The sequence below is a fragment of the Bombina bombina genome, chromosome 1 (genome assembly GCF_027579735.1).
Source record: "Bombina bombina isolate aBomBom1 chromosome 1, aBomBom1.pri, whole genome shotgun sequence".
Classification (NCBI taxonomy): domain Eukaryota; kingdom Metazoa; phylum Chordata; class Amphibia; order Anura; family Bombinatoridae; genus Bombina; species Bombina bombina.
The window spans coordinates 183,457,053-183,484,262 of record NC_069499.1 but is presented as its reverse complement, the minus strand read 5'-3'; the positions used below and the strand labels follow the sequence as shown (position 1 = coordinate 183,484,262).

At 42.3% G+C, this 27,210-nt stretch overlaps 1 protein-coding gene across 1 annotated transcript in view; it reads left to right on the top strand.

Moving 5' to 3' along the window:
• PCNX1 (pecanex 1) overlaps positions 1–27,210 on the top strand; it is a gene marked incomplete in the record, with an annotated part of 752,914 nt that overhangs the window by 349,997 nt on the left and 375,707 nt on the right. The window contains 1 exon segment of the mRNA XM_053711389.1: positions 4,635–4,667. Within this exon segment, the coding sequence (XP_053567364.1) occupies positions 4,635–4,667 (33 nt within the window).

Genomic DNA, 27,210 nt, shown 5'->3' with positions numbered 1-27,210 from the left:
AGGAGTCCTCGTCCAGTGAGGTGCACACCATACATGAATCTTTTTATACACATGCAAACTCACATTGTACTGCTAATCCTTCATCTGGAGGGGGCCTTTTTTCACCAGACTTTACTTCACATTTTTATATGGCGGTGTCTGCGGCCATTAATGCTTTCCCTCGCACTGCTAAACGCAATCGAAAGGTTAAATCTTGCACTCCTGCCCAGGTGGCATCATGCAATTTGTCTGATATATCTGATCAGTTATCCCGAGGATGAGGTTCTCTCTGAAACTTCAAAGTATGAACTTTTAGGGTTGGAATCTGCTGCCTATAATCCTCCCACCTGTGGAGATACAGTTTTTAGATTTAGGACAGAACATTTACGGCTTTCTAATAAAGGAGGTTTTGATTGCATTAGAGCTTCCAAAGGCTGAGCTGCCAGACGAACCTCTGGGTACTAAATTTGATGGCAATCATTTTTAAGGACGAGTGGGACAGGATTAGATTCCTCTTTCTGTCGTATACATTGCAAGGATCCCGGTTCCGAGCTCTCTACGAGGGTGGGTTTTCTTTTTCCCATCCCTACTTGGTTGGCGCTATTTTTACGCTTGCCATGTGTAATACTAGCCCGTGTGAGGATAGTTTGTCGTTTATAGAGCCGCCGGATATAAGGATGGAAACTCTGTTAAAGTGGATGTTTTTTACTGGCAGCGCTTTTCGCCGCAGTTGTTGGAGCGGCTACCTTTTGGTGCATCTCCTTTGCGAAAATGATCAAGGTGCAGGGTTTTTCAGGAAAGAATTACGGCCCTACTGGGTTACTAATTCTTTTATCTGTGCTGTTATTACGCAGATTAATTAGCCTATGACTAAGACTTTAGGTTTTCTGTTCAGGCCCGTAAGGCGCTCTGACAGATATAACTTCTAGTCTCTTTCCCTCTCCTTTAAGAGAAAGAGTTTGACTATCTTCACAGTTTCAGGGGCCAAGGGTGCCTTCATACCGTAAGATAAGGAGAGCAAATCTAAGGGACAAGGTTTGTATTTTCGTTCCTTTCGTTTTGATAAAAACCCAGCATCAGAGGCCTCCGCTAAGCCAGAGTAAACCAAGAGTTCTTGGAAGCCTGCTCAGTCCTGGAATAGATCAGAGCAGAGCAAGAAGCCCGCTGAGACTAAGTCTTCATGAAGGGGCGGCCCCCGGTCCTATTTTAGATAGTGAAGGGGCAGACTGTCGCTATTTCAGAGGCGTGCAGGGTCCTTGAGGTCATAGCTCAGGGTTACAAGATAGGTTTCAAATCTCATCCACCCATAGGCAGATTCATCCTCTCAACCTGTCTTCAAGACTAGGAAAGAGGGAAGCCTTTCTGGAGTGCGTAAGGGATCTGTCCTCCTTTGGAGTCATTGTCCCAGTGTCTATCGCAGAGAGGGGTTTGGGATACTATTCAAAAATGTTCGTTGTCCCAAAGAAGGAGGTATCTTTCCGCCCAGTTCTGGACCTAAAGTGCTTAAATACATTTCTAAATGTCCCCTCGTCAAGATGGAGACAGTAAGGTCCATCCTTCTCTTTATTCAGGAAGGGCCGTTTATGACCACTATAGATCTGAAGTAGGCATTCCTTCACCTTCCAATCCACAGGGAACACTTCCAGTTCCTCAGGTTTGCGTTCCTGGACCAGCACTTCCAGTTCATTGCACTTCAGTTTGGTCCAGCTACTGCTCCAAGAATTTTTAAGAAGGTTCTAAAGGCTCTTCTAGCAGTCGCCAGAACCCGGGGTGTAGCAGTAGCTCCCTACTTGGATGGTATTCTGGTACAAGCACCATAGTTTCGTCTGGCGGAAGACTATTCAGAATCTCTCCTCTGTCTTTTTCGATCCCACGGAGGGAAGATAAATAAAGGAGTTCTCTTATTCCAAGCACCAGGGTGGATTTCCTGGGCACGATAATAGATTCCATAGACATGAGAATTTTTCTTACAGACCAGAGAAGTTGCAAGCTAGCTTCAACATGTCTTGCCCTCCAGACCTCCTTAAGGCCATCTGTGGCTCAGTGTATGGAGGTGATTGGTCTCATGGTGTCCAGCATGGACATCGTTCTATTTGCCAGATTACACCTCAGGCTGTTGCGGCTGTGCATGCTGAGTGGAATGGCGATCATTTGGATCTCTCTCAACTGATTTCTCTGGACAACCGGTCGAGAGAATTGCTCTCTTGGTGGCTCTGTCCAGATCACCTGTCCCCAGGGACATACTTTAAGACCATCCTGTGTGACGCTGGGTACGGACACAAGTCTGTCAGGATGGGGAGCTGTTTGGGGCGCCAAGAAGGCCCAGGGCCTGTGGACGCAGGAGGAGAGCTCTCTGCCGTTCAACATTTTAGACCTTCGGGCAATATTCAATGCTCTGAAGGATTGTCGCCTACTGGGTTCGTCCCAACTTATCTGATTCCAATCAGACAATTATAACCTCGGGGGCTTACATCCACCATCAGGGGGAACGAGAAGCTCCCTAGCAATGAGGGAAGTATCTAGAATTTTGGAGTGGGCGGAGACCTACAACTGTTCGCTGTCAGCGATCCACATTTCGACAGGTGGGGAACGCCGGAGATAGATCTCATGGCGTCTCGTCTCAATTCCAAGCTACCCAGATATGGGTCGAGGTCCAGGGATCCTCAGGCGGAGCTAATAGATGTATTAGCGGTGCCCTGGAGGTTCAGTCTAATTTCTCTTTTCCTGCCATTACTACTTCTTCCCTGAGTGGTGGCTCGAATCCTACAGGAGCAAGCATCCGTGATACTGATTGCTCCATCGTGGCCACAAAGGATATGGTTCGCGGATCTAGTGGGGATTTTATCATCTCCTCCTTGGAGGTTACCTTGTTGCAGGGATCTGCTGGAACATGGCCCCTTTCTTCAACAAGATCTAGTTTCTCTGAGGCTGACTGCGTGGAGATTGAACGTTTAGTCTTAGCCAAGAGAGGGTTTTATGAGAGTGTTATTGATACGCTCATTCAAGCTCGTAAGCCGGTTACTCGTCGTATCTATCATACGGTGTGGAGGACCTACTTAATCTGGTGTGAAGAGCGTGGTTTGTCCTGGCACAAAGTAAAGGTTGCCAGGATTCTTTCTTTTCTCCAGGATGGATGGACTGGAGAAGGGCCTCTCAGCTAGTTACTTGAAGGGACAGATTTCGGTCCTGTCTTTTTTCTGCACAAGAGGCTTGCTGAGCTTCCATAAATACAGTCTTTGTTAAGGTTCTGACTAGGATTAGGCCAGTGTTTAGATCTAATGCTCCTTCTTGGCGTTTAAATCTTGGTCTTAAAGTTTTGCATTGGGCTCCGTTTAAGCCTATGCATGAGGTTGACATTAAGTTGTTTGTCTTGGAAGGTTCTTTTTCTACTAGCTATTGCTTCTGCGTGCAGTCTCTCTGAGATTGCTGCCTTGCAATGCGATTCTCCTTATCTGGTTTAACATGCTGATAAGGCTGTTCTACGAACTAAGTTAGGATTTTTTCCTAAGGTTGTGTCAAATCACAACATCAATCAAGAAATTGTGTTTCCTTCCTTATGTCCTAATCCTTCTTCATCGAAGGAATGTTTACTGCATTATCTGGATGCGGTTCGTGCCTCGAAGTTCTATCTTCAGGCTACGAAGGAATTTAGACAAACTTCGGCTCTGTTATCTATTCTGGGAAGTGTAGGAGTCGGAGGGCCCCTTAGACTTCCTTATCTTTTTGGTTGAGAATTTCCTCAGCTCAGCAGTGCTAGGAGTAATGGTTTGTGGACTCTCATCACCTTAAGATAGAGAAAACATAATTTTATGTTTTCCTGATAAATTTCTTTCAAAGAATTTAGAATCTACGATATCTGCCCAATTTCATTATTTGATTTGTTTTTTCTGGCGGCAGTTTTAGCTTGCATTTTTTTTTCTCCCTGCTTTGTCCTTTCCTAACTTTCTACTTCTTTCTTGACTATACATCAGAGTGGAATAAGAGAAGTGTGAGGGATTAAGTAGTTTTAGAGCTTTGGAAAATCTTTGCATCCCCCTAGTGGCCAGGAGTAATGACTTGTGGACATAAAAAAATAAATGTAACAGGTAGGCATCAATTTTGTTTGATAAGTAATATAAACTAAACCTTTACACTAATACCTTCAAAATTTAAACAAGTTATACAATTTTAACATAATACATCTTCATATTCTTCTCAGTATATTCTATGCTTTGAATATGGTATGTCTATCATGTATATACAGTTTAATATCCCTTTTAAGAATTAAAGTGTGAGTAAACCTAAAAATAATGTTATATAATTCTGCACATAGTGCGCTGAGTAAAAAAAACAGACCCGCTCAGCAGAGAGCGGGTCTGTAAAAGCGGCATATTTTTAAAATATTAAAAGGGAAAAAAGGCTTTTATAACTATAGCACTAAAATAATGTTATATAATTCTGCACTATGTGCAGAATTGTATAACATTATTTTTTAGGTTTACTGTCCCTTTAATTGATAATATTGAAAGAAACTGACGACCTGTTCTGGATTAGTTCACACATATGAACGTCAAATACATTTAAAATGATTTCATAATGGTCACTTTGTAATCGGAAATGGTGGTTTTGTTCCTGAAATTTAAAACTATAATAAGTTTTTTTTCCTTTTATTTCAGAGTGTACAACCAGATTCTTCTTCTCCTAGACATGTAAGTGAACCAATATGCAGTAAATGCTTACAGAAGATCCAAGTTCTAATTTTTTTTAAAGATTAATTCTTGTATTGTTAGGAAATTTAGTTTTCTTTCTAATGACATGAGTCTACGGATCATCTAATTACTATTGGGAATATCACTCCTGGTCAGCAGGAGGCGACAAAGAGCACCACAGCAAAGCTGTTAAATATCACCTCCCTTCCCTCCAACCCCATTCATTCTCTTTGCCTACGTTAGAGCAAGGAAGTGGTAAAGTTAGGTGTTAGGAAAAGATTCTTCAAGCAAGATTTTATTTTTTCAGCAGTGCAAGATTGTGCTTTTTGTTCTAAGATGTAGCCATAGTCCATATCAGTCTCTTCAGTAGAGCAGTGGTGGCTTTCAAGCAATTGGAACTTGTGGGGTACAACCTCACTGCGCCTCCCATATATTTATGCTGCCCTAACCTTGCAAGCCTGAGTAAGATTACTCAAAGTCTTTGTTTCTATCCACAGGTCCATGTGAGGGAACTGCCCTCTCAAACCTAGTGAGCTGCCGTGCTGCCTGGCAGAAGTCTTAAGGTAAGTGTTGACTTACACTTACAGAAAAAATAGCACTTTCACATTCAAAAAATGTGGAGGACAAGTCACATTCACCTATGGTAGGGGAATGTTTATTAAGGGCAGCAGAGCAGGCACTGGGGACAAGGAGAATCTTGCTCAGTGATGGTGGTGTATTTTGTACTTTACTCCTGACGGCTGATATAATACATTTAGCCGATTGGGAGTTTCATGTGGTTACGCCCACGATGGGCGGAGTTAGATACGGCGGCAGTTCCTATTGCGCACCTTTTTTTTCTGGCCCTGTGTCACTTCCTGTGTTCCGCATTGGAAATCAGTTGCGTCATAGATTAAGCAGCGTTGCGGTTACGGACCGTAATTGTTAATAGATTTGAGTCCGGATCAACTACAAGTCATATACTTCGTTAGTAGAAAGGCAGGTAAGCACCTAAGCAAGGCTGAGGTGTAGAGTTGTCTGAAGTGTTATTTTGGGGGCCATTGTTTATTTCAAATGACAGAAAAATAAAGCAGTTATTTTTTTGTTTGTTTAAAATTTAAAGAAACAGTAACTATTTTTTTTTATTTTTTTTTTGGGGGGGGGCTATTTTCTAAATAAAAATATTAGTTTTGTCTGTTTATGGTGAATAAAGATGGACCAAGAAACCCTGAAAGATGTTACATGTTCTTTATGTTTTGATGCTAATTTAGAACCACCAATACCTTTCTGTTCCTCATGTATTGAGAACACTTTACATTACAGGGATAGACTTTTTTCTGAGCCAACATTGTCTAAGGCGGATACTGTTCAGGAGTCTTCTGACAATGTTCAAGATATGCCGCAGCTTTCATCTAAAGCGTCCCAAAATTTAGCGTCTATACAGCCAGTGCCTTGCGCTTCCTCTATTACTCCACCTGGAGTTACCTTGCAAGACATCGCTTCCCTAATGTCATCAGCGATATCTGATGCGTTGTCTGCTTTTCCCATGCTGCAGGGAAAGCGCAAGAGGAAATGTAATCAATCAGCGTTAATAAGGTTGCTGACACAATAGTGGCTATTCCGAATGTTTCTTCCCCGAAATCTGAAGAGGAAGATACTTCGGTAGCTTCTGAGGGTGAAATCTCAGACTCAGTGTAATACCTTTAACTGATACTGAAGTTGTTTCTTTCAGGTTTAAGCTCGAACACCTACGTTTGTTACTTAAGGAAGTTTTGGCTACCCTGGACGACTCCAACACTACCGTCATAGTCAATCCTAAGAAGTCCAGTAAACTAAACAACTATTTTGACGTGCCTTCTATGGTGGTGGTATTTCCTGTACCAGATAGGGCTACAGAGATTATTGCGAAGGAATGGGAGAGACCGGGTATCCCTTTTTCTCCATCCCCTATATTTAAAAAGATGTTTCCTATAGTAGACTCTATCAAGGAGTCTTGGCAGACAGTACCCAAAGTGGAAGGGGTAATTTCCACAGTAGCCAAGAGAACAACTTTTCCCATGGAGGATAGTCGTTCCTTTAAGGATCCTGTGGATAAGAAGTTAGAGGGGTTACTCAAGAAAATGTATGTACGCCAGGGTTTACAATGACAACCTGCGGTTTGTATTGCTACTGTCACTAGTGCGGCAGCATATTGGTTTGATGCGTTGTCTGATTCTATTCAGACAGACACTCCCCTCGAAGAAATCCAGGATAGGATAAATGCCCTTAAGTTGACCATCTCCTTTATCACGGATGCTTCCCTTCAGGTTATTAAGCTGGGAGCTAAGATTTCTGGTTTTGCCGTACTGGCCCGCAGAGCTTTATGGTTAAAATCTTGGTCTGCGGATGTGTCATCTAAGTCTGAACTTTTGGCAATTCCTTTTAAGGGAAAGACCTTGTTTGGGCCGGGTTTGACGGAAATATCTTTTGACATTACGGGAGGAAAGGGCCATTTCCTCCCTCAGGATAAGAGAAATAAACAAAAGGGACGCCAGAGTAATTTTCGTTTCTTTTGAAATTTCAAGGGAAAGCCTTCGTCTCCCTCTTCCAAGCAGGAGCAGTCCACGCCTTCCTGGAGGCCCAACCAGTCTTCGAACAAGGGAAAACAATCCAAAAAGCCTGCTATTGAATCAAAAACAGCATGAAGGTCCTGCCCCCGATCCGGGACCGGATCTTGTGGGGGGGGGCAGACTTTCCTTCTTCGCTTGGGTTCGAGATGTTCAGGATCCCTGGGCGGTGGACATCTTGTCCCAGGGATACAAACTAGAGTTTAAGACCTTTCCTGCCAGGGGCAGGTTTCTGCTTTCAAGATCATCTGTAGACCAGACAAGGAGAGGCGTTCTTACACTGTGTTCGGGACCTCTCTGACCTGGTAGTGATAGTTCCTGTTCCAATGCAGGAACGGGGTGTGGGGTTCTACTCCAATCTGTTCGTGGTTCCCAAAAAGAAGGGAACCTTCAGACCAATTTTAGATCTCAAGAGTCTAAACAAATTCCTCAGAGTGCTGTCCTTCAAGATGGAAACTATTCGTTCCATTCTTCCTTTGGTCCAAGAGGGTAAATTTATGACAACGGTAGATTTAAAGGACGCGTACCTGCATGTTCCCATCCACAGGAACCATCACAAGTTTCTGAGGTTTGTATTTCTAGACAAACACTTCCAGTTTGTGGCTCTTCCATTCGGCTTTGCCACAGCTCCCAGAATTTTCTCAAAGGTTCTGGGATCCCTGTTGGCGATGCTCCGATTGTGGGGCATTGCAGTGGCGCCTTATCTGGACGACATTCTGGTTCAGTCGCCATCCTTTCAACAATCAAGATCCCACACAGAAATGTTATCTTTCCTTCAATCTCACGGATAGAAGGTAAATTTGGAAAAGAGTTCCTTAGTTCCAACTACAAGGATAATTTTTGTGGGAACCATAATAGATTCCTTATCAATGAAAATTTTTCTGACAGAAGTCAGGAAATCAAAGATTTTCAATTCTTGCCTAGCCCTTCAGTCCTCTCCTCGGCCATCAGTGGCTCAGTGCACGGAGGTAATCGGTCTGATGGTAGCGGCAATGTACATCATCCCGTTCGCCCGTTTCCACCTCAGACCTCTACAGTTAAACATGCTCGGTCAGTGGAATGGAGATTATGCGGATCTGTCTCCGCGATTACAGCTGGAGCAGGAGACAAGGGATTCTCTTCTTTGGTGGTTGTCTCAGGATCATCTCTCCCAGGGAACCTTCTTTCGCAGACCCTCTTGGGGGATTGTAACAACAGATTCCAGCCTTCTGGTATGGAAGCAGTCTGGGGCTCTCTAAAGGCTCAGGGAACATGGATTCGGTCGGAGTCTGTTCTACCCATAAACATTCTGGAGCTGAGAGAAATCTTCAATGCTTGCCTGGCCTCAGTTAGCCTCGGCCGGTTCATCAGGTTCCAGTCGGACAACATAACTTCAGTGGCTTACATCAACCATCAGGAAGGAACTCGGAGTTCCTTTGCCATGGCAGAGGTAGCCAAGATAATTCAGTGGGTGGAGACCCACAATTGCTGTCTGTCGGGGATCCACATCCCAGGAGTGGACAACTGGGAGGCGGACTTCCTGAGCAGGCAAACCTTTCACCTGGGGGAGTGGGAACTCCAATAGGAAGTGTTTTCCAGCCTGATTCTCAAATGGGGTCAGCCGGAATTGGATCTCATGGCATCTCGGCAAAATGCCAAGCTTCTGAGGTAGCAGGAGAGGGCATCGGTGATCCTCATTGCACTGGCAAGGCCTTGCAGGATTTGGTATGCAGTCCTGGTGGAGATGTCATCTCTTCCACCTTGGAGACTTCCGTTGAGAAAGGACCTTCTACTTCAAGGGCCCTTCCTTCATCCAAATCTAGTTTCTCTGAAGCTGACTGCTTGGAGATTATACGCTTAATTTTATCCAAGCGTGGATTTTCGGAATCGGTCATTGAGACCATGATTCAGGCTTGTAAACCTGTGACTAGAAAGATTTACCATAAGATATGGCGTAAATATCTATATTGGTGTGAATCCAAGGGCTACTCTTGGAGTAGAGTTAGGATTCCTAGAATTCTGTCCTTTCTCAGAGAAGGTTTGGAGAAGGGTTTATCAGCAAGTTCCCTAAAGGGTCAAATATCTGCCTGGTCTATTTTGTTGCATAAACGTCTGGCGGACGTCCCAGACGTGCAATCATTTTGTCAGAACTTGGTCAGGATCAGGCCTGTGTTCAAGACAGTTACTCCTCCCTGGAGTCTTAAGGTTCTTCAAGGGGCTCCATTTGAGCCTATGCATGCCTTAGATTTTAAGTTATCTTGGAAAGTTTTGTTTCATTTTGCTATTTCATCTGTTCGTAGAGTGTCAGAGCTCTCTGCATTACAGTATGAGTCTCCTTACCTTATTTTTCATTCGGATAAGGTGGTTTTGCGTACTAAGTTAGGGTTTCTCCCTAAAGTAGTTTTAGACCGGAACATTAATCAGGAAATTGTTGTTCCTTCCTTGTGTCCTAATCCTCCTCAAAAGGAACGACTTCTGCACAATCTGGAAGTGGTGCGTGCATTAAAATTCTATTTACAGGCGACTTAAAGGTTTTCATCAGTCTTCTGCTCTGTTTGTGGTATTCTCTGGAAACGTAAGGGACAGAAAGCTACGGCTACTTCTCTTTCTTTGTGGCTGAAAAGTATCATTCGCTTTGCCTATGAAACTGCTGGACAGCAGCCTCCTGAGAGTGTTACGGCTCATTCTACGAGGGCTGTTTCCTCTTCCTGGGCATTCAAAAATGAAGCTTCTGTGGAACAGATTTGCAAGGCTGCAACTTGGTCCTCTCTTCCCACTTTTTCTAAATTCTATAAATTTGACACTTTTGCCTCGGCTGAGGAATCTTTTGGGAGAAAGGTTCTTCAAGCAGTGGTGCCTTCCGTTTAAGTTCCCTGTCTTGTCCCTCCCTTATCATCTGTGTACTCTAGCCTGGGTATTGATTCCCAATAGTAATTAGATGATCTGTGGAATCATCGTGTCATTAGAAAGAAAACAAAATTTATGCTTACCTAATAAATTTATTTTTGACACGTTGAGTCCACGGCCCGCGCTGTTCTTTTGGACAGGTTGTTGGTATATTATAAACTTCAGACACCTCTGCACCTTGTTTTTTTCCTTTCTCTCCTTGCTTTGGTCGAATTACTGGGGTTGGAGGGAAGGTGATATTAAACAGCTTTGCTGGGGTGCTCTTTGCTGCCTCCTGCTGGGCAGGAGTGATATTCCCAATAGTCATTAGATGATCAGTGGACTCATCGTGTCAAGAAAGAAAGAAATTTATCAGGTAAGCATACATTTTTTTTGTTTGTTTTTACTTCTAATTATGGTATTTGTTTAAAAATGATTTCCTTGTACTGCTACAGATTTGCACAACTTTTATATTTCGCAATCACCATCATTTTTAATTGTTTTTAATATGTTTGTTTTTTATGCAAATATTTGAGTGTTTAATTCAGAAGCCCTATTTGAAATGCACTGTAATTAATTTAATATTTTGAGTACAAGCATTTTTTCAACCATAATGGCTATGGTTACTTTTAATGTGCATGCAGTTTACTCGGCATATGGCAATAGTTTAATTTCTTTATATTCTCTTACCCACAGTGAGTGGCAATAAATGTGCATTACCCCACTTTGTGTGTGACTTTATAAAACTGAAGTTAAACTTCCTGCGGTTTTTGTTACTTGCAAAACTATTGGTTCATAAAATTTACTGATATCATCTGAGCCGCCACAGTACCTGAATGTTGATACTGTGTATGCCACTTGCACAGTTAAAACATCAATGAAGCTGTGAAAGCTTTTACTATATTTCTACTAATACATGTGTATCAAAACGGATTTCTTTCGTAAAATGATGGTTAACAATGATCCATAACATATGGGATATATTTCCTGCCACTAGGAGGAAGTCAAGATCCCATATTAGAGCTTACAATCCCTCCCATCTCTCTCTGTTTTGTTTTTGGCCTTGTAGGAGTTGGTTGAGAATAGAGGTGTTTCCAGCTACTTTCTTTATGGATTAAAATTTTGGCGCTCAGACCAATGCGAGACACATAGTCCCTGGTAATAATCATTCACAAAGAAGACAGAAGAGAAACTTAACAGCAGCTCAATGATACAGGGATATAGAAATACCCTGTTAAGTGCACAAGATTTCCCTATGAGACTTCAGCCATAACTACCCTCAGGCATCGCAGGGACATGTCCTTAGCCTCCCCCTGAGGGACACAGGTATTTCCTACTTCAATCCCGCACTGGATGGGCTCTTTACTGGATACTGCTGCAGCTGCATTGACAAGGATTTGACATGCCTGGTAATCAATTGGATGGGTGCTGTGTAGGGGATGTGACGTTACACAGCACAGACACGGCGCAGAGGCTATTTGTATGTTTTCTTATACCGGTACAGCATAGCCAGGGGACTTGCTATGCTGTAGCTTGCTCTACTCATGACATAATCTCTTCTTTTTTTCAGGTCCCTACCTACCCTATTCTTATCAGGGACATAGCCAGGTAACACTGTTGCCCCTCACAGCCGTCTGGCAGCTCTGGGGTAATATTTATGGCACTTTTTAGAAAATAGGTAACTGGCCCTTTAAGAAAACCACTGACTGCTCATTGCAGTTAGCTGATCAATACAGGAAACTCTGGTTTCTCAGGGGAGCATGTTTTTATGAGGGAAAAGTATTTATTATGCTTGATGCAAATGATATCTTTTTGTTTAAATATTTTTTATTGGGTATATCAATTTGACAATAGTGTAACATATGGTCTTATCAACAGATGAACAGGATTATAAAGATATACAATATGTTATAATAGTGACCAAGCATTTTCTAGGGTGGAAAAAAAAGGGGGTTGGAAAGGATATTCAGGAAGGAGTGGGGTGAAAAAGGGGTAAGGATATCCTACTTAATTCACATTGTTTCAAATGCAATTTCAATTTATACCCTCTATTGCAGGCGTATCTCTAGGTTCAATAAACAAGTCAAATCAAATCGAATCAATACAGTTCAGTGTACGATACATAAACTTCTAGTCATAACATTTCAATAAATAAATTGCCAAAGTGTCAGACATTAGCATGGGGCCTTTGTTCCCACAGAAATAGTATGTTAGTTATAAAACCATGCTTGCCTGTATAAGAGTAGTACATTCTTTCAAGTGAAATAATATGGTCTACTTCTGAGGTCCGTTGGGAGATGGTGGTAGTCTCTTGTGTTTTCCATAATCTGGGAATCTTCCTCTTAGCACAGGTTAGCATTATAAGAAGTAATTTTTTACGGTAAGCGCATGGAACTCGTGGAATATGGTTTAGGAGAATGGCGCGAGAGTTAAGGGAGATGCCCAAAATATGATTTATGTTCTGTTCTATTTGCGACCAAAAATCAGTCAGGGCAGGACATGACCACCAAATATCGGTCATAGTGCCCACTTCTCCGCACCTCCTCCAACAACTAGAAGAAGCGCCAGGGTAGATAAATCGTAGGCGTTGGGGCGTCAGGTACCAGCGGTTTATTTTATAATTCGCTTCAGTCATAACCAGCGAGGCGAAGGAGTGAGTGAGTGATATGGAAACAACGTTTCTAGTCTTCATCAACTAAATCATTCGGTATTTCCTCGTTCCACCTCGCCAGGTATGTCGGTCGTTGTTCCGGAAAGGAGCCTCTTTGTATTTTATATGTCATAGAAAGGTGGGGTTTTTTTTAATAGTTGAGTTGACACATAATCGCTCAAAAGGCGTCAATGGTCTCAGTATATCTTGTCTATGCGGACTACTATGGATGGCGTGTCTAATTTGTAAATATGCGTACCAGTTATGAAAAGGGGATCCTAGCTCATCAATGAGCAGAGTTCTCTCTTTGACACCAGCCGAGTCAGTGAGTAAATATATGGGGAGATTCTGTAGTTGTTTGTTTGCATTAGTATGAGTAAAGAGGTGATGTTGCAAAAACAAGTGGTTGCGTAGCAACGGAGTTAGAGGGGATATTAAAGTGGACACTCCTCTGAAGTGGGCAATAACATAATCCCATATCTCGAGAGTGGCTTTGATATATCCATTGTGTTGCAGTGTATGGGGTCTGCAGTGTTTTGGAAGCCAGGCTATATCTCTCATACTTTTAACTTGGGACAGGTGGCTCTCGATTTTTATCCACAGTTTGTCAGGGGGAGAATGAATGAATCCCCTATAATAGTTTGTAATATTAGGGACAGTAAGACCCCTGTCTTCTTTATTGAGATATATAGTGTATTGAGCTATTCTGGGTCTTTTATAAGACCAGATAAATGAGTTTATTAATCTCTGCTGTGTCCTGAGATAAGTATTAGGCAGGGTTATCGGTAGAGTTTGGAAGAGATATAAATATTTGGGTATTATCATCATTTTGACCGTGTTGATCCTGCCCAACCAGGATAGATGTCCCTGCTTATGCCAGGAGTCAGACCTTTAACAGTTAGTTGGAGAGAAGTGAAATTGTCCGAGAATAGATTATGGATATTTCTTGAGATTATTAAACCCAGGTATTTAAGTTTATCTGTGATAGAGGCCATCACACAACATACAAAATTCACTATTTCTTGCGGTGATAAATTGATTGGCATTAAACCAGATTTCTCCATATTAATGGAAAAATGTGAAACTTGCTGGTAATTCTCCAATGTGTTAATTAATGCTGGTAATGCTGTCATTGGGGATTGTAAAGTGAGGATCACATCGTCCGCAAATAAAAGGCATTTCTGAGTAATGTTGCCAAATTCTAAACCTTGTATATCTGGGTTGTTCCTGATCTGTATTGCTAAAATTTCTACAGTGAGGGAGAATAGCAAAGGTGAAAGGGGACACCCTTGGCGTGTGCCATTAGAAATGGGGAATGATTGTGATATGGTATTATTTATTTTGACTTTTGCGCTGGGCTTGTAGTATAAGGCTTGGATCCTAGTGATAAACATGTCAGAGAAGCCAAACTTCGACAGAGCTTTCCACATTAACTGCCAGACCACCCTGTCAAAAGCTTTCTCAGCGTCATTGGAGAGTATGGCAAGGGGAGTGCGATAATCGTGAGCGTTTTGTAGGGAATGTAATAGTCTTATAGTGTTGTCTTTAGCCTCTCAACCTTTAATAAAACCCACTTGATCTGGGTGATCAATTTTTGGCAGGATTGCATTCAGCCTGTTTGCGAGTATTTTAGCATAAATTTTTATGTCTATGTTAATAAGCGATATTGGTCTATAGTTACCTACCTGTTTGATTTGCCTGGTTTTGGGATGACAGTGATTAGTGCTTCTAGTAGGGATTTTGGGAGAGCGAGACCTTGATCAATGGCAGTAAGAAGTGTATGTAGATGCGGGCTTATCTTCTCCTGAAGGAGCTGAAAGAATTTCGCCGTGAGGCCATCAGGGCCAGGAGATTTGCCATTGGGTAGTGCTTTTATTGTGGATTTGATTTCTCGCAGTGTTATTGGAGAGTCTAAAAATTGTTTATCTTCGTCTGTTATAGAAGGGGTATCTAGAGTTGCTAGGTACGCGTCTATCGTTTGTATTTTATCTGGAGTATCATCATAAATTCGTATATTAGGAAATCAAATAATCTGTGATGTCTTCGTTTTTATAAATAGCCTCGCCTGAGGGTTGTGTGAGGGATCTAATAAAAGTAGTAAATCTTTGCTTTTTGAGTGACCTAGCTAGAAGACGTCCTGCCTTGTTACTCTCCACAAAAAAATTTGATTTGGTGGTTAGGGCTCTCATGTGTGCATTTCGTATAAAGAATTTAAGATTGTCCCTTGCTTCTGTCAGTTTAGAGAGTTTTGGGGCAGATGTGGGATCTAATTTATGGATTGCTTCCTGTGTGGCTAGGTTATCTGTCAGTAAGGTGAACTAGGTAGACCTATGTTTATGTTGTTGAGCATTATGTTTAATTAATACCCCACGTATGTAGCATTTATATGCCTCCCAGTTATTTGTGGCCGATGTGTCCTCGGGTTTGTTTATAGAGAAGTATTCATCGGAGAGTTTTCTGATTTCGTTTACTGTGTCTTGGTTTGTAGGAATGGACTTTTTGAGCCTCCAATTAAAGGTATTATGGGGCTTGTGTGAGCTGTTCTCCATGTGTCGAATAAATTCATAGATTGGAGAACTGCACAATTATTTTTCAGCAGATTGTTACGGAGATATGATTTCCCCGTCGATGTGTCAATTATAGGGTTCATAGGAAAATTAAAATCCCCGCCCCAAAACGATCGGGCCCTTGGAGATATCTAGTAGTATGTTGATCAGAGATCTGAAAAAGTTGGGGGTGGGTTTATTTGGAGCATATATGTTGGCCAAAGTGATCGGGTTTCCGTAACAGAGCCCAACCAGGATCAGGATTCTGCCTTCTTTATCGGTGTGTTTTTGCAGAAGTTCAAAGGGAGTGTTGCGTTTGAGGGAGATAGACTCCGTTTTTCCTATGGGGGCCCGAGCTACAAAAATGTTTGTCATAATATCTTGTAGAGAGTGTAGGTTCTTTGTGTTTTTGAAAGTGAGTTTCCTGAAGCATAACAATGTCTAACTTTTGTTTGTAAAAATCATAGTAAGCAATGGATCTGTTTTCAGCTGACAGGAAGCCTTTGATATTTTGAGTCGCTATGTGCAATGTACCTACTCCTTGGTGTGTTGGCATATTCGCTATGGACTAGAGAGTTTTGTGAGGGTGAGTAGTCTTATCAGAGGGAGCCACATAGGATATCAGGTCGAGTGAATAATAGGGGAAAAAAGGAATAGATTGGTGTGGATAATAAGGAGGGAAATATCCGAGATGGATTATTTCAGGTGCTGTAACGGTACAAAAAACGCACAGGACCTGGTTATTTATGGAGTAACTTGGGAGCTTTATTATAAACCAGGTGTCTGTATAATTTTAAGACCTTGAATTAATTACTTTGTAAGTAAAGGTGTCGTGTCTCTTATCTTTGGAGTGTTGTATATGAAATCATATAGCATTTATAAATCTATGGCGGGGGGTTAAGAAAAGTATCTTTTGTTCTGTAGAGTGAGCTCTTTAGGGCCCATTAGAGTGAATACAAAAAGAAATTGATCATTTCTAAGCAATAAAAATGTTAGTGCAATATTAATATCTTAATTCAAAGACAAACAATGTTATCTAAAACAGTAGTGAGCAAAATATATCTTGCTTCCAGAGTATAGGAATATTAATCGAACATATAAACTTTAATGTTAACTTAAAGTGGGCAAAACTCATCTGAACTCGGTTTTGCTAACATCTGGAACAATAACCAAAGCGTGTAGCCACCATTGAAGTGTAGTAGTACCACATTTCAGAGTGCAACAAAAATAGAAATAATGACATCTATTTTAATTGAGCGTGTGGCCCACATATCACTCAACTGCTCAAAATGAGTGGGTAAAGCCAGGCAGTGTTATATGGTAAAGAGTGGAAGCACACGCCCAAGTTAGCTTCAGACATATCTCCGAAACCAAATACACATTTATCTGATATATATATTAAAATAAACAGACATTACATTTCAGGAAAGAGTACCGTCTACGCTAAAATACAAACACTATAATCTGGCTATACATTTTTATAGTAGTTAGAGTGTTACCCTCCTTTAAGGCTGAAGGCAGAATCAATTTCTCAAAAAGGAACAGGAACCTTGTAATAAGTAACTTATCTGTATACAGTCTCTATAATGGATTCGTCAATATAGATTTAATCCTCAGGGTCATATAGGAGCACCTCATGGTTACTAAGCATGAAAGAAAGATCCAGCAGTTCCAGTCACTCAGCCTGGGGGCTCAGTATCCATTTCAACCAAGTTGGACAGAGTGGTTTGCCTGCGTTTATGCTGTGTAGTCGATAGCTCCGGTCCTTGACACCTTTGGGGCCTAGGGCTGTTTTGTCCACTCTGTTGTTTATGGGAGGTTTGTGGGTCTCCTTTGTCAGGTTGTGGAATTTTCATTAAATTGCGATATTTGCCTATATCGGATAAAGAGGTGCATTCCTTTTTTCTCCAACATAGGTGTGTCCGGTCCACGGCGTCATCCTTACTTGTGGGATATTCTCTTCCCCAACAGGAAATGGCAAAGAGCCCAGCAAAGCTGGTCACATGATCCCTCCTAGGCTCCGCCTACCCCAGTCATTCTCTTTGCCGTTGTACAGGCAACATCTCCACGGAGATGGCTTAGAGTTTTTTAGTGTTTAACTGTAGTTTTTATTATTCAATCAAGAGTTTGTTATTTTAAAATAGTGCTGGTATGTACTATTTACTCAGAAACAGAAAAGAGATGAAGATTTCTGTTTGTATGAGGAAAATGATTTTAGCACCGTAACTAAAATCCATGGCTGTTCCACACAGGACTGTTGAGAGCAATTAACTTCAGTTGGGGGAACAGTGTGCAGTCTCTTACTGCTTGAGGTATGACACATTCTAACAAGACGATGTAATGCTGGAAGCTGTCATTTTCCCTATGGGATCCGGTAAGCCATGTTTATTAAAATAGTAAATAAGGGCTTCACAAGGGCTTATTAAGACTGTAGACTTTTTCTGGGCTAAATCGATTCATTATTAACACATATTTAGCCTTGAGGAATCATTTATTCTGGGTATTTTGATATGATTATATCGGCAGGCACTGTTTTTGACACCTTATTCTTTAGGGGCTTTCCCTAATCATAGTCAGAGCCTCATTTTCGCGCCGGTATGGCGCACTTGTTTTTGAGGACAGCATGGCATGCAGCTGCATGTGTGTGGAGCTCTGATACATAGAAAAGTCTTTCTGAAGGCATCATTTGGTATCGTATTCCCCTTTGGGCTTGGTTGGGTCTCAGCAAAGCAGATTCCAGGGACTGTAAAGGGGTTAAATATAAAAACGGCTCCGGTTCCGTTATTTTAAGGGTTAAAGCTTCCAAATTTGGTGTGCAATACTTTTAAGGCTTTAAGACACTGTGGTGAAATTTTGGTGAATTTTGAACAATTCCTTCATACTTTTTCGCAATTGCAGTAATAAAGTGTGTTTAGTTTAAAATTTAAAGTGACAGTAACGGTTTTATTTTAAAACGTTTTTTGTGCTTTGTTATCAAGTTTATGCCTGTTTAACATGTCTGAACTACCAGATAGATTGTGTTCTGACTGTGGGGAAACCAAGGTTCCTTCTCATTTAACTATATGTATTTTATGTCATAAAAAAATTTAGTAAAAATGATGCCCAAGATGATTCCTCAAGTGAGGGGAGTAAGCATGGTACTGCATCATCCCCTCCTTCGTCTACACCAGTCTTGCCCATACAGGAGGCCCCTAGTACATCTAGTGCGCCAATACTCCTTACTATGCAACATTTAACGGCTGTAATGGATAATTCTATCAAAAACATTTTAGCCAATATGCCCACTTATCAGTGAAAGCGCGACTGCTCTGTTTTAGAAAATTCTGTAGAGCATGAGAACGCTGATGATATGGTTTCTGAAGGGCCCCTACACCAGTCTGAGGGGGCCAGGGAGGTTTTGTCTGAGGGAGAAATTTCAGATTCAGGAAACATTTCTCAACAAGCTGAACCTGATGTGATTACTTTTAAATTTAAGTTGGAACATCTCCGCGCTCTGCTTAAGGAGGTGTTATCCAATTTGGATGATTGTGATTATCTGGTCATTCCAGAACCACTATGTAAAATGGAAAAGTTCTTAGAGGCCCCGGGGCCCCCCGAAGCTTTTCCTATATCCAAGCGGGTGGCGTACATTGTTAGTAAAGAATGGGACAGGCCCGGTATACCTTTAGTACCTCCCCCCATATTTATAAAATTGTTTTCCTATAGTCGACCCCAGAAAGGACTGATGGCAGACAGTCCCCAAGGTCGAGGGGGCGGTTTCTACTCTACACAAGCGCGCCACTATACCCATAGAAGATAGTTGTGCTTTCCAAGATCCTATGGATAAAAAATTAGAAGGTCTGCTAAAGATGTTTGTTCAGCAAGGTTCCCTTCTACAACCAATTGCATGCATTGTCCCTGTCACTGCAGCCGCGTGTTTCTAGTTTGATGAGCTAGGAAAGGCGATTATTAGTAATTCTTCTTCTTATGAGGAGATTATGGACAGAATTCGTGCTCTTAAATTGGCTAATTCTTTCACCCTAGACGCCACCTTGCAATTGGCTAGGTTAGCGGCGAAAAAATTCTGGGTTTGCTATTGTGGCGCAGAGCGCTTTGGTTAAAATCTTGGGCAGCGGATGCGTCTTCCAAGAACAAATTGCTTGACATTCCTTTCAAGGGGAAAACACTCTTTGGCCCTGACTTGAAAGAGATTATCTCTGATATCACTGGGGGCAAGGGCCACGCCCTTCCTCAGGATAGGTCTTTTCAAGACCAAAAATAAACCTAAGTTTCGTCCCTTTCGCAGAAACGGATCAGCCCCAAGGGCTACGTCCTCTAAGCAGGAAGGTAATACTTCTCAAGCCAATCCAGCCTGGAGACCTATGCAAGGCTGGAACAAAGGAAAGCAGGCCAGGAAACCTGCCACTGCTACCAAGACAGCATGAAATGCGGGCCCCCGATCCGGGACCGGATCTGGTGGGGGGCAGACTCTCTCTCTTCGCTCAGGCTGGGGCAAGAGATGTTCTGGATCCTTGGGCGCTAGAAATAGTCTCCCAAGGTTATTCTCTGGAGTTCAAGGGGCTTCCTCCAAGGGGGAGGTTCCACAGGTCTCAGTTGTCTTCAGACCACATAAGAAGACAGGCATTCTTACATTGGGTAGAAGACCTGCTAAAAATGGGAGTGATTCATCCTGTTCCATTAGGAGAACAAGGGATGGGGTTCTACTCCAATCTGTTCATAGTTCCCAAAAAAGAGGGAACGTTCAGACCAATCTTAGATCTCAAGATCTTGAACAAGTTTCTCAAGGTTCCATCGTTCAAGATGGAAACCATTCGAACACTCCTTCCTTCCATCCAGGAAGGTCAATTCATGACCAAGGTGGATTTCAAGGATGCGTATCTACATATTCCTATCCACAAGGAACATCATCGGTTCCTAAGGTTTGAATTCCTGGACAAGCATTTCCAGTTCGTGGCGTTTTCTTTCGGATTAGCCACTGCTCCTAGGATTTTCTCATAGGTACTAGGGTCCCTTCTGGCGGTGCTAAGACCAAGGGGCATTGCTGTAGTACCTTACTTGGACGACATTCTGATTCGAGCGTCGTCCCTTCCTCAAGTAAAGGCTCACACGGACATTGTCCTGGCCTTTCTCAGATCTCACGGATGGAAAGTGAACGTGGAAAAGAGTTCTCTATCTCCGTCAACGAGGGTTCCCTTCTTGGGAACTATAATAGACTCCTTAGAAATGAGGATTTTTCTGACAGAAGCCAGAAAAACAAAACTTCTAGACTCTTGTCGGATACTTCATTCCGTTCCTCTTCCTTCCATAGCGCAGTGCATGGAAGTGATAGGTTTGATGGTAGCGGCAATGGACATAGTTCCTTTTGTGCGCATTCATCTAAGACCATTACAACTGTTCATGCTCAGTCAGTGGAATGGGGACTATTCAGACTTGTCTCCGAAGATACAAGTAAATCAGAGGACCAGAGACTCATTCCGTTGGTGGCTGTCCCTGGACAACCTGTCACAAGGGATGACCTTCCGCAGACCAGAGTGGGTCATTGTCACGACCGACGCCAGTCTGATGGGCTGGGGCGCGGTCTGGGGATCCCTGAAAGCTCAGGGTCTTTGGTCTCGGGTAGAATCTCTTCTACCGATAAATATTCTGGAACTGAGAGCGATATTCAATGCTCTCAAAGCTTGGCCTCAGCTAGCGAGGGCCAAGTTCATACATCAACCATCAGGGGGGAACAAGGAGTTCCCTAGCGATGGAAGAAGTGAACAAAATCATTATATGGGCGGAGTCTCACTCCTGCCACCTGTCTGCTATCCACATCCCAGGAGTGGAAAATTGGGAAGCGGATTTTCTGAGTCGTCAGACATTGCATCCGGGGGAGTGGGAACTCCATCCGGAAATCTTTGCCCAAGTCACTCAACCGTGGGGCATTCCAGACATGGATCTGATGGCCTCTCGTCAGAACTTCAGAGTTCCTTACTACGGGTACAGATCCAGGGATCCCAAGGCGGCTCTAGTGGATGCACTAGTAGCACCTTGGACCTTCAAACTAGCTTATGTGTTCCCGCCGTTTCCTCTCATCCCCAGGCTGGTAGCCAGGATCAATCAGGAGAGGGCGTCGGTGATTTTGATAGCTCCTGCGTGGCCACGCAGGACCTGGTATGCAGATCTGGTGAATATGTCATCGGCTCCACCATGGAAGCTACCTTTGAGACGAGACCTTCTTGTTCTAGGTCCGTTCGACCCACTCCAGCTGACTGCTTGGAGATTGAACGCTTGATCTTATCAAAGCGAGGGTTCTCAGATTCTGTTATTAATACTCTTGTTCAGGCCTGAAAGCCTGTAACCAGAAAAATTACCACATAATTTGGTATATCTGTTGGTGTGAATCTGCAGGATTCCCTTGGGACAAGGTTAAGATTCCTAAGAGTCTATCCTTCCTTCGAGAAGGATTGGAAAAAGGATTATCTGCAAGTTCCTTGATGGGACAGATTTCTGCCTTGTCTGTGTTACTTCACAAAAAGCTGGCAGCTGTGCCAGATGTTCTAGCCTTTGTTCAGGCTCTGGTTAGAATCAAGCCTGTTTACAGAATTTTGACTCCTCCTTGGAGTCTCAACCTAGTTCTTTCAGTTCTTTAGGGGGTTCCGTTTGAACCCTTACATTCCGTTGATATTAAGTTATTATCTTGGAAAGTTTTGTTTTTGGTTGCAATTTCTTCTGCTAGAAGAGTTTCAGAATTATCTGCTCTGCAGTGTTCTTCTCCTTATCTGGTGTTCCATGCAGATAAGGTGGTTTTGCGTACTAAACCTGGTTTTCTTCCAAAAGTTGTTTCTAACAAAAACATTAACCAGGAGATAGTTGTGCCTTCTTTGTGTCCTAATCCAGTTTCAAAGAAGGAACGTTTGTTGCACAACTTGGATGTAGTTCGTGCTCTCAAATTTTACTTAGCAGCTACTAAGGATTTCAGACAAACTTTGTCTTTGTTTGTTGTTTATTCTGGTAAACGGAGAGGTCAAAAAGCAACTTCTACCTCTCTCTCCTTCTGGATTAAAAGCATTATCCGATTGGCTTATGAGACTGCCGGACGGCAGCCTCCTGAAAGAATCACAGCTCACTCCACTAGGGCTGTGGCTTCCACATGGGCCTTCAAGAACGAGGCTTCTGTTGATCAGATATGTAAGGCAGCGACTTGGTCTTCACTGCACACTTTTTCTAAATTTTACAAATTTGATACTTTTGCTTCTTCTGAGGCTATTTTTGGGAGAAAGGTTTTGCAAGCCGTGGTGCCTTCCATTTAGGTGACCTGATTTGCTCCCTCCCTTCATCCGTGTCCTAAAGCTTTGGTATTGGTTCCCACAAGTAAGGATGACGCCGTGGACCGGACACACCTATGTTGGAGAAAACAGAATTTATGTTTACCTGATAAATTACTTTCTCCAACGGTGTGTCCGGTCCACGGCCCGCCCTGGTTTTTTTAATCAGGTCTGATAATTTATTTTCTTTAACTACAGTCACCACGGTAACATATGGTTTCTCCTATGCAAATATTCCTCCTTAACGTCGGTCGAATGACTGGGGTAGGCGGAGCCTAGGAGGGATCATGTGACCAGCTTTGCTGGGCTCTTTGCCATTTCCTGTTGGGGAAGAGAATATCCCACAAGTAAGGATGACGCCGTGGACCGGACACACCGTTGGAGAAAGTAATTTATCAGGTAAACATAAATTCTGTTTTTTGCCATTTCTCATGGTAATTACCGATGCAGGGAAACCCCAACGGTAAGGTATATTTAATGAGCGCAGGTGAGAAGTTAGAGGCATAAAGTCCCTTCTCTTTTGGAGAGTCCTTAAGGAAAGATCTTGGTATACTTGAATCCGATGCCCCCGGAAAGACAATGCTTGTTGCTTCCTGGCGATGTTGTATAGTTCTTCTTTTTGTTTGTAGTTTTGGAAATGAACCATAATGTCTCTCGGTGGGGAGTGCTCTGGTGGTTTAGGATGTAGTGCTCTGTGAGCTCTATCAAGTGGTATTGTAGGGTTTTCTTCTGCATTCTCTCCTATCGTCTCTGCAAAGAGGGCCTGTAAATAATCCTGAATTTCGTTATTCAGTACTGTCTCCGGGACTCCTCTGAATCGGAGGTTACCTCTCTTAGAACGATTTTCTAAGTCGTCCAGCTTCCAGGTCGGCCATATTTTGGCTTTGCTTTGATTGACTAGATGCCAGACTCGCTATTTTTTGTGACATAACGTATTGGTGTTCTTCAAGAGAATTAACCCTATGACCAAGGTCATTGATCTTTCTTTAAGTCCGCACATTCGTTTTTGATGCAGGATTTAACCTGTTCTATGAGGGCTTCCATAGCCTTATAGGTGATTGGGGTGTCATCTCTGTTTTCTTGAATGGCAGGAGAGGAGCAGCTGGAATTATCAGTCAAATCGCACTGTCCTCGTGTGTCTGTAGAGATCCAGAGTCTCTTTTATTTACCGTTTGTTCCGTGTGCTTAAAGAAGTTGTTTACAGTACTCTGACTGTTTTGTAGCGGTCTTTGTGGTTTCTCACTCTTCGAGGCCCTTCTTTGTGACATATTGTAGTATAGGTATCACACTATGGGTTGAGCAAAGGGTGTTTCTCTTTGGTATCTTAAAAGTGCCTTTTACGTATGACCCAGGAACACAGTAACCCCCGGGGAGTTTACCCTCACAGGGTGATCACGGAAAAAGGAGTAGGGGGTATGACCTGTTACTATAATAAGTAACGGGAAAGGGGGAGGGTTACGTGCTCTAGAGGTTTAGTGACTGACGTTAATGGTATCACAATATCCTGATGTGGAGCTTTAGCTTAAGAGGTATATATAAAGAGTGTTGAGGTAGGAAATAAGGGAAAGGCACTCTAGGGAGCTTCTATATCTTTGGAGCTGTGCGGTTGATTACATGAGTGCCATAGTTTGTGCTGAACGTTTATCTCATATACATTGTTGGAGCGCACTGTACCTTTAAAATGCTCCTTTCTGAATGAAGATAAAACAGTAAAAGTAGAGGTGGTTCTGGTAAAGTCTGTTTTATGATATGGGCATTATACTTAATTGCAGTGATTCTGCACAGTCTTAAATGGAGTCATGCTATTTTTATTGTAGCTGTGCTTCATTAGCAAGGCTTTGACTCTTGAAGTACTCACTCTAACGGAGTTCACAGGAAGATATACTTTTCATCAGGAGGTCTGTTCTATGACCGAGATTCACCCCCGGCACAGCACTACAAACAGCGTCGCAGCTGCGTCTTCATGAGACTGCAGTCAGCCCCGAAGAGAGGTGTTCTTCTGCAAATTGCAGAACCAGACGATCCGTAGTGAGTAGCTTCCTATCGGGGGTTAGCATGGAAATTTAGATATGCGTAGAGCAATAGGCGCTCTCCCCTGAAGGCCTCAAATCTGGCAATCAGCCGTAGTGGCAATCCGGTAGCTCAGGCGGACAGAGAATTAGTCCAATTTGTCAGTGGAGCTTCTGAATCAGATCCTCTTATCAAAATGAGAGGTCCAGTGTGGTATCAGTGTTCTTTAACAGCCTCAACACCCGGTTTGATCACAGAGCCTTAGTGTGTTGCAGCCATCTTGGTCGGCCGTTCGCTCCGCCCCCAGCAAATTATATCTTTTTATTACACTCAAAATTACTTTGAAGCCTTATCTAAAGCACTGGCCTCTTCTCTGTGGTAGCCCCCTCAGCTTTCTATTCCCTCTGGAGCGGTTACTAGGCAAAAATCAGCTCAGGAATTTATAGGGCAGTATTTTTTTTATTAGCCCTTACCAGAGAAGCCAGGGAGTTAGTTGGGGTAGAGTCTGGAGCCTGGAAGCATATATTGCAGTTTCAATAAGAGTGTCAAACTGTTAAGCTTATTTATAGAGTTTTCTCTACCAATTTTGTTTGTGTATGTCTGCTGTTTATACATACTCTACCATTACACACTATGAAATTAAAGGAATTTGTCCCAACTAAAATTAATATTAACACATTAGAGGAATCATTTACCGATAACCCTCTCTGTACATACATTATATATGTTTTACAAGTTTGTTCCACCATTTCAGGTCAATACATTCTGTGAGCGTTATTTACCTCAAACTTGGCATGCAATTCAGCCACCCCCTTTTCGTTCTAAGGTATTATGTACTGTCTATGTTGCTCAGGACCTCAGGAGTATAAGAATAGCTGGCAAGGCTATGACAGCATATTTTGTGGCTATTATTATTGAGTTTTATACTCTTCTTAACCCCTTAATGACCACAGCACTTTTCCATTTTCTGTCCGTTTGGGACCAAGTCTATTTTTACATTTTTGCGGTGTTTGTGTTTAGCTGTAATTTTCCTCTTGCTCATTTACTGTACCCACACACATTATATAACGTTTTTCTCGCCATTAAATGGACTTTCTAAAGATACCATTATTTTCATCATATCTTATAATTTACTATAAAAAAAAATATAAAATATGAGGAAAAAATGAAAAAAAAACACACTTTTTCTAACTTTGACCCCCAAAATCTGTTACATATCTACAACCACCAAAAAACACCCATGCTAAATAGTTTCTAAATTTTGTCCTGAGTTTAGAAATACCCAATGTTTACATGTTCTTTGCTTTTTTTGCAAGTTATAGGGCCATAAATACAAGTAGCACTTTGCTATTTCCAAACCATTTTTTTTCAAAATTAGCGCTAGTTACATTAGAACACTAATATCTTTCAGGAATCCCTGAATATCCCTTGACATGTATATATTTTTTTTTAGAAGACATCCCAAAGTATTGATCTAGGCCAATTTTGGTATATTTCATACCACCATTTCACCGCCAAATGCAATCAAATACAAAAAATCGTTCACTTTTTCACAAATTTTTTCACAAACTTTCGGTTTCTCACTGAAATTATTTACAAACAGCTTGTGCAATTATGGCATAAATGCTTGTAAATGCTTCTCTGGGATCCCCTTTGTTCAGAAATAGCAGACATATATGGCTTTGGCGTTGCTTTTTGGTAATTAGAAGGCCGCTAAATGCCACTGCGCACCACACGTGTATTATGCCCAGCAGTGAAGGGGTTAATTAGGGAGTTTGTAGGAAGCTTGCAGGGTTAATTTTAGCTTTAGTGTAGAGATCAGCCTCCCACCTGACACATCCCACCCCCTGATCCCTCCCAGACAGCTTTAGCTTTAGTGTAGTGTAGTAGACGACCCCAAGTATTGATCTAGGCCCATTTTGGTATATTTCATGCCACCATTTCACCGCCAAATGCGATCAAATTAAAAAAAACTTTAAATTTTTCACAATTTTAGGTTTCTCACTGAAATTATTTACAAACAGCTTGTGCAATTATGGCACAAATGGTTGTAAATGCTTCCCTGGGATCCCCTTTGTTCAGAAATAGCAGACATATATGACTTTGGCGTTGCTTTCTGGTAATTAGAAGGCCGCTAAATGCTGCTGCGCCTCACACGTGTATTATGGCTAGCAGTGAAGGGGTTAATTAGGGAGTTTGTAGGAAGCTTGCAGGGTTAATTTTAGCTTTAGTGTAGAGATCAGCCTCCCACCTGACACATCCCACCCCCTGATCCCTCCCAAACAGCTCCCTTCCCTCCCCCACCCCACAATTGTCCCCGCCATCTTAAGTACTGGCAGAAAGTCTGCCAGTACTAAAATAAAAGGGTTTTTAAAAATAATAAAAAAAATTTTAAGCATATTTACATATGCTACTGTGTAGGATCCCCCCCTTAGCCCCCAACCTCCCTGATCCCCCCCCCAAAACCGCTCTCTAACCCTCCCCTCTGCCTTATTGGGGGCCATCTTGGGTACTGGCAGCTGTCTGCCAGTACCCAGTTTGCAAGGAAATATGTTGTTTTTTTATTTTTTCCCAGGTTTT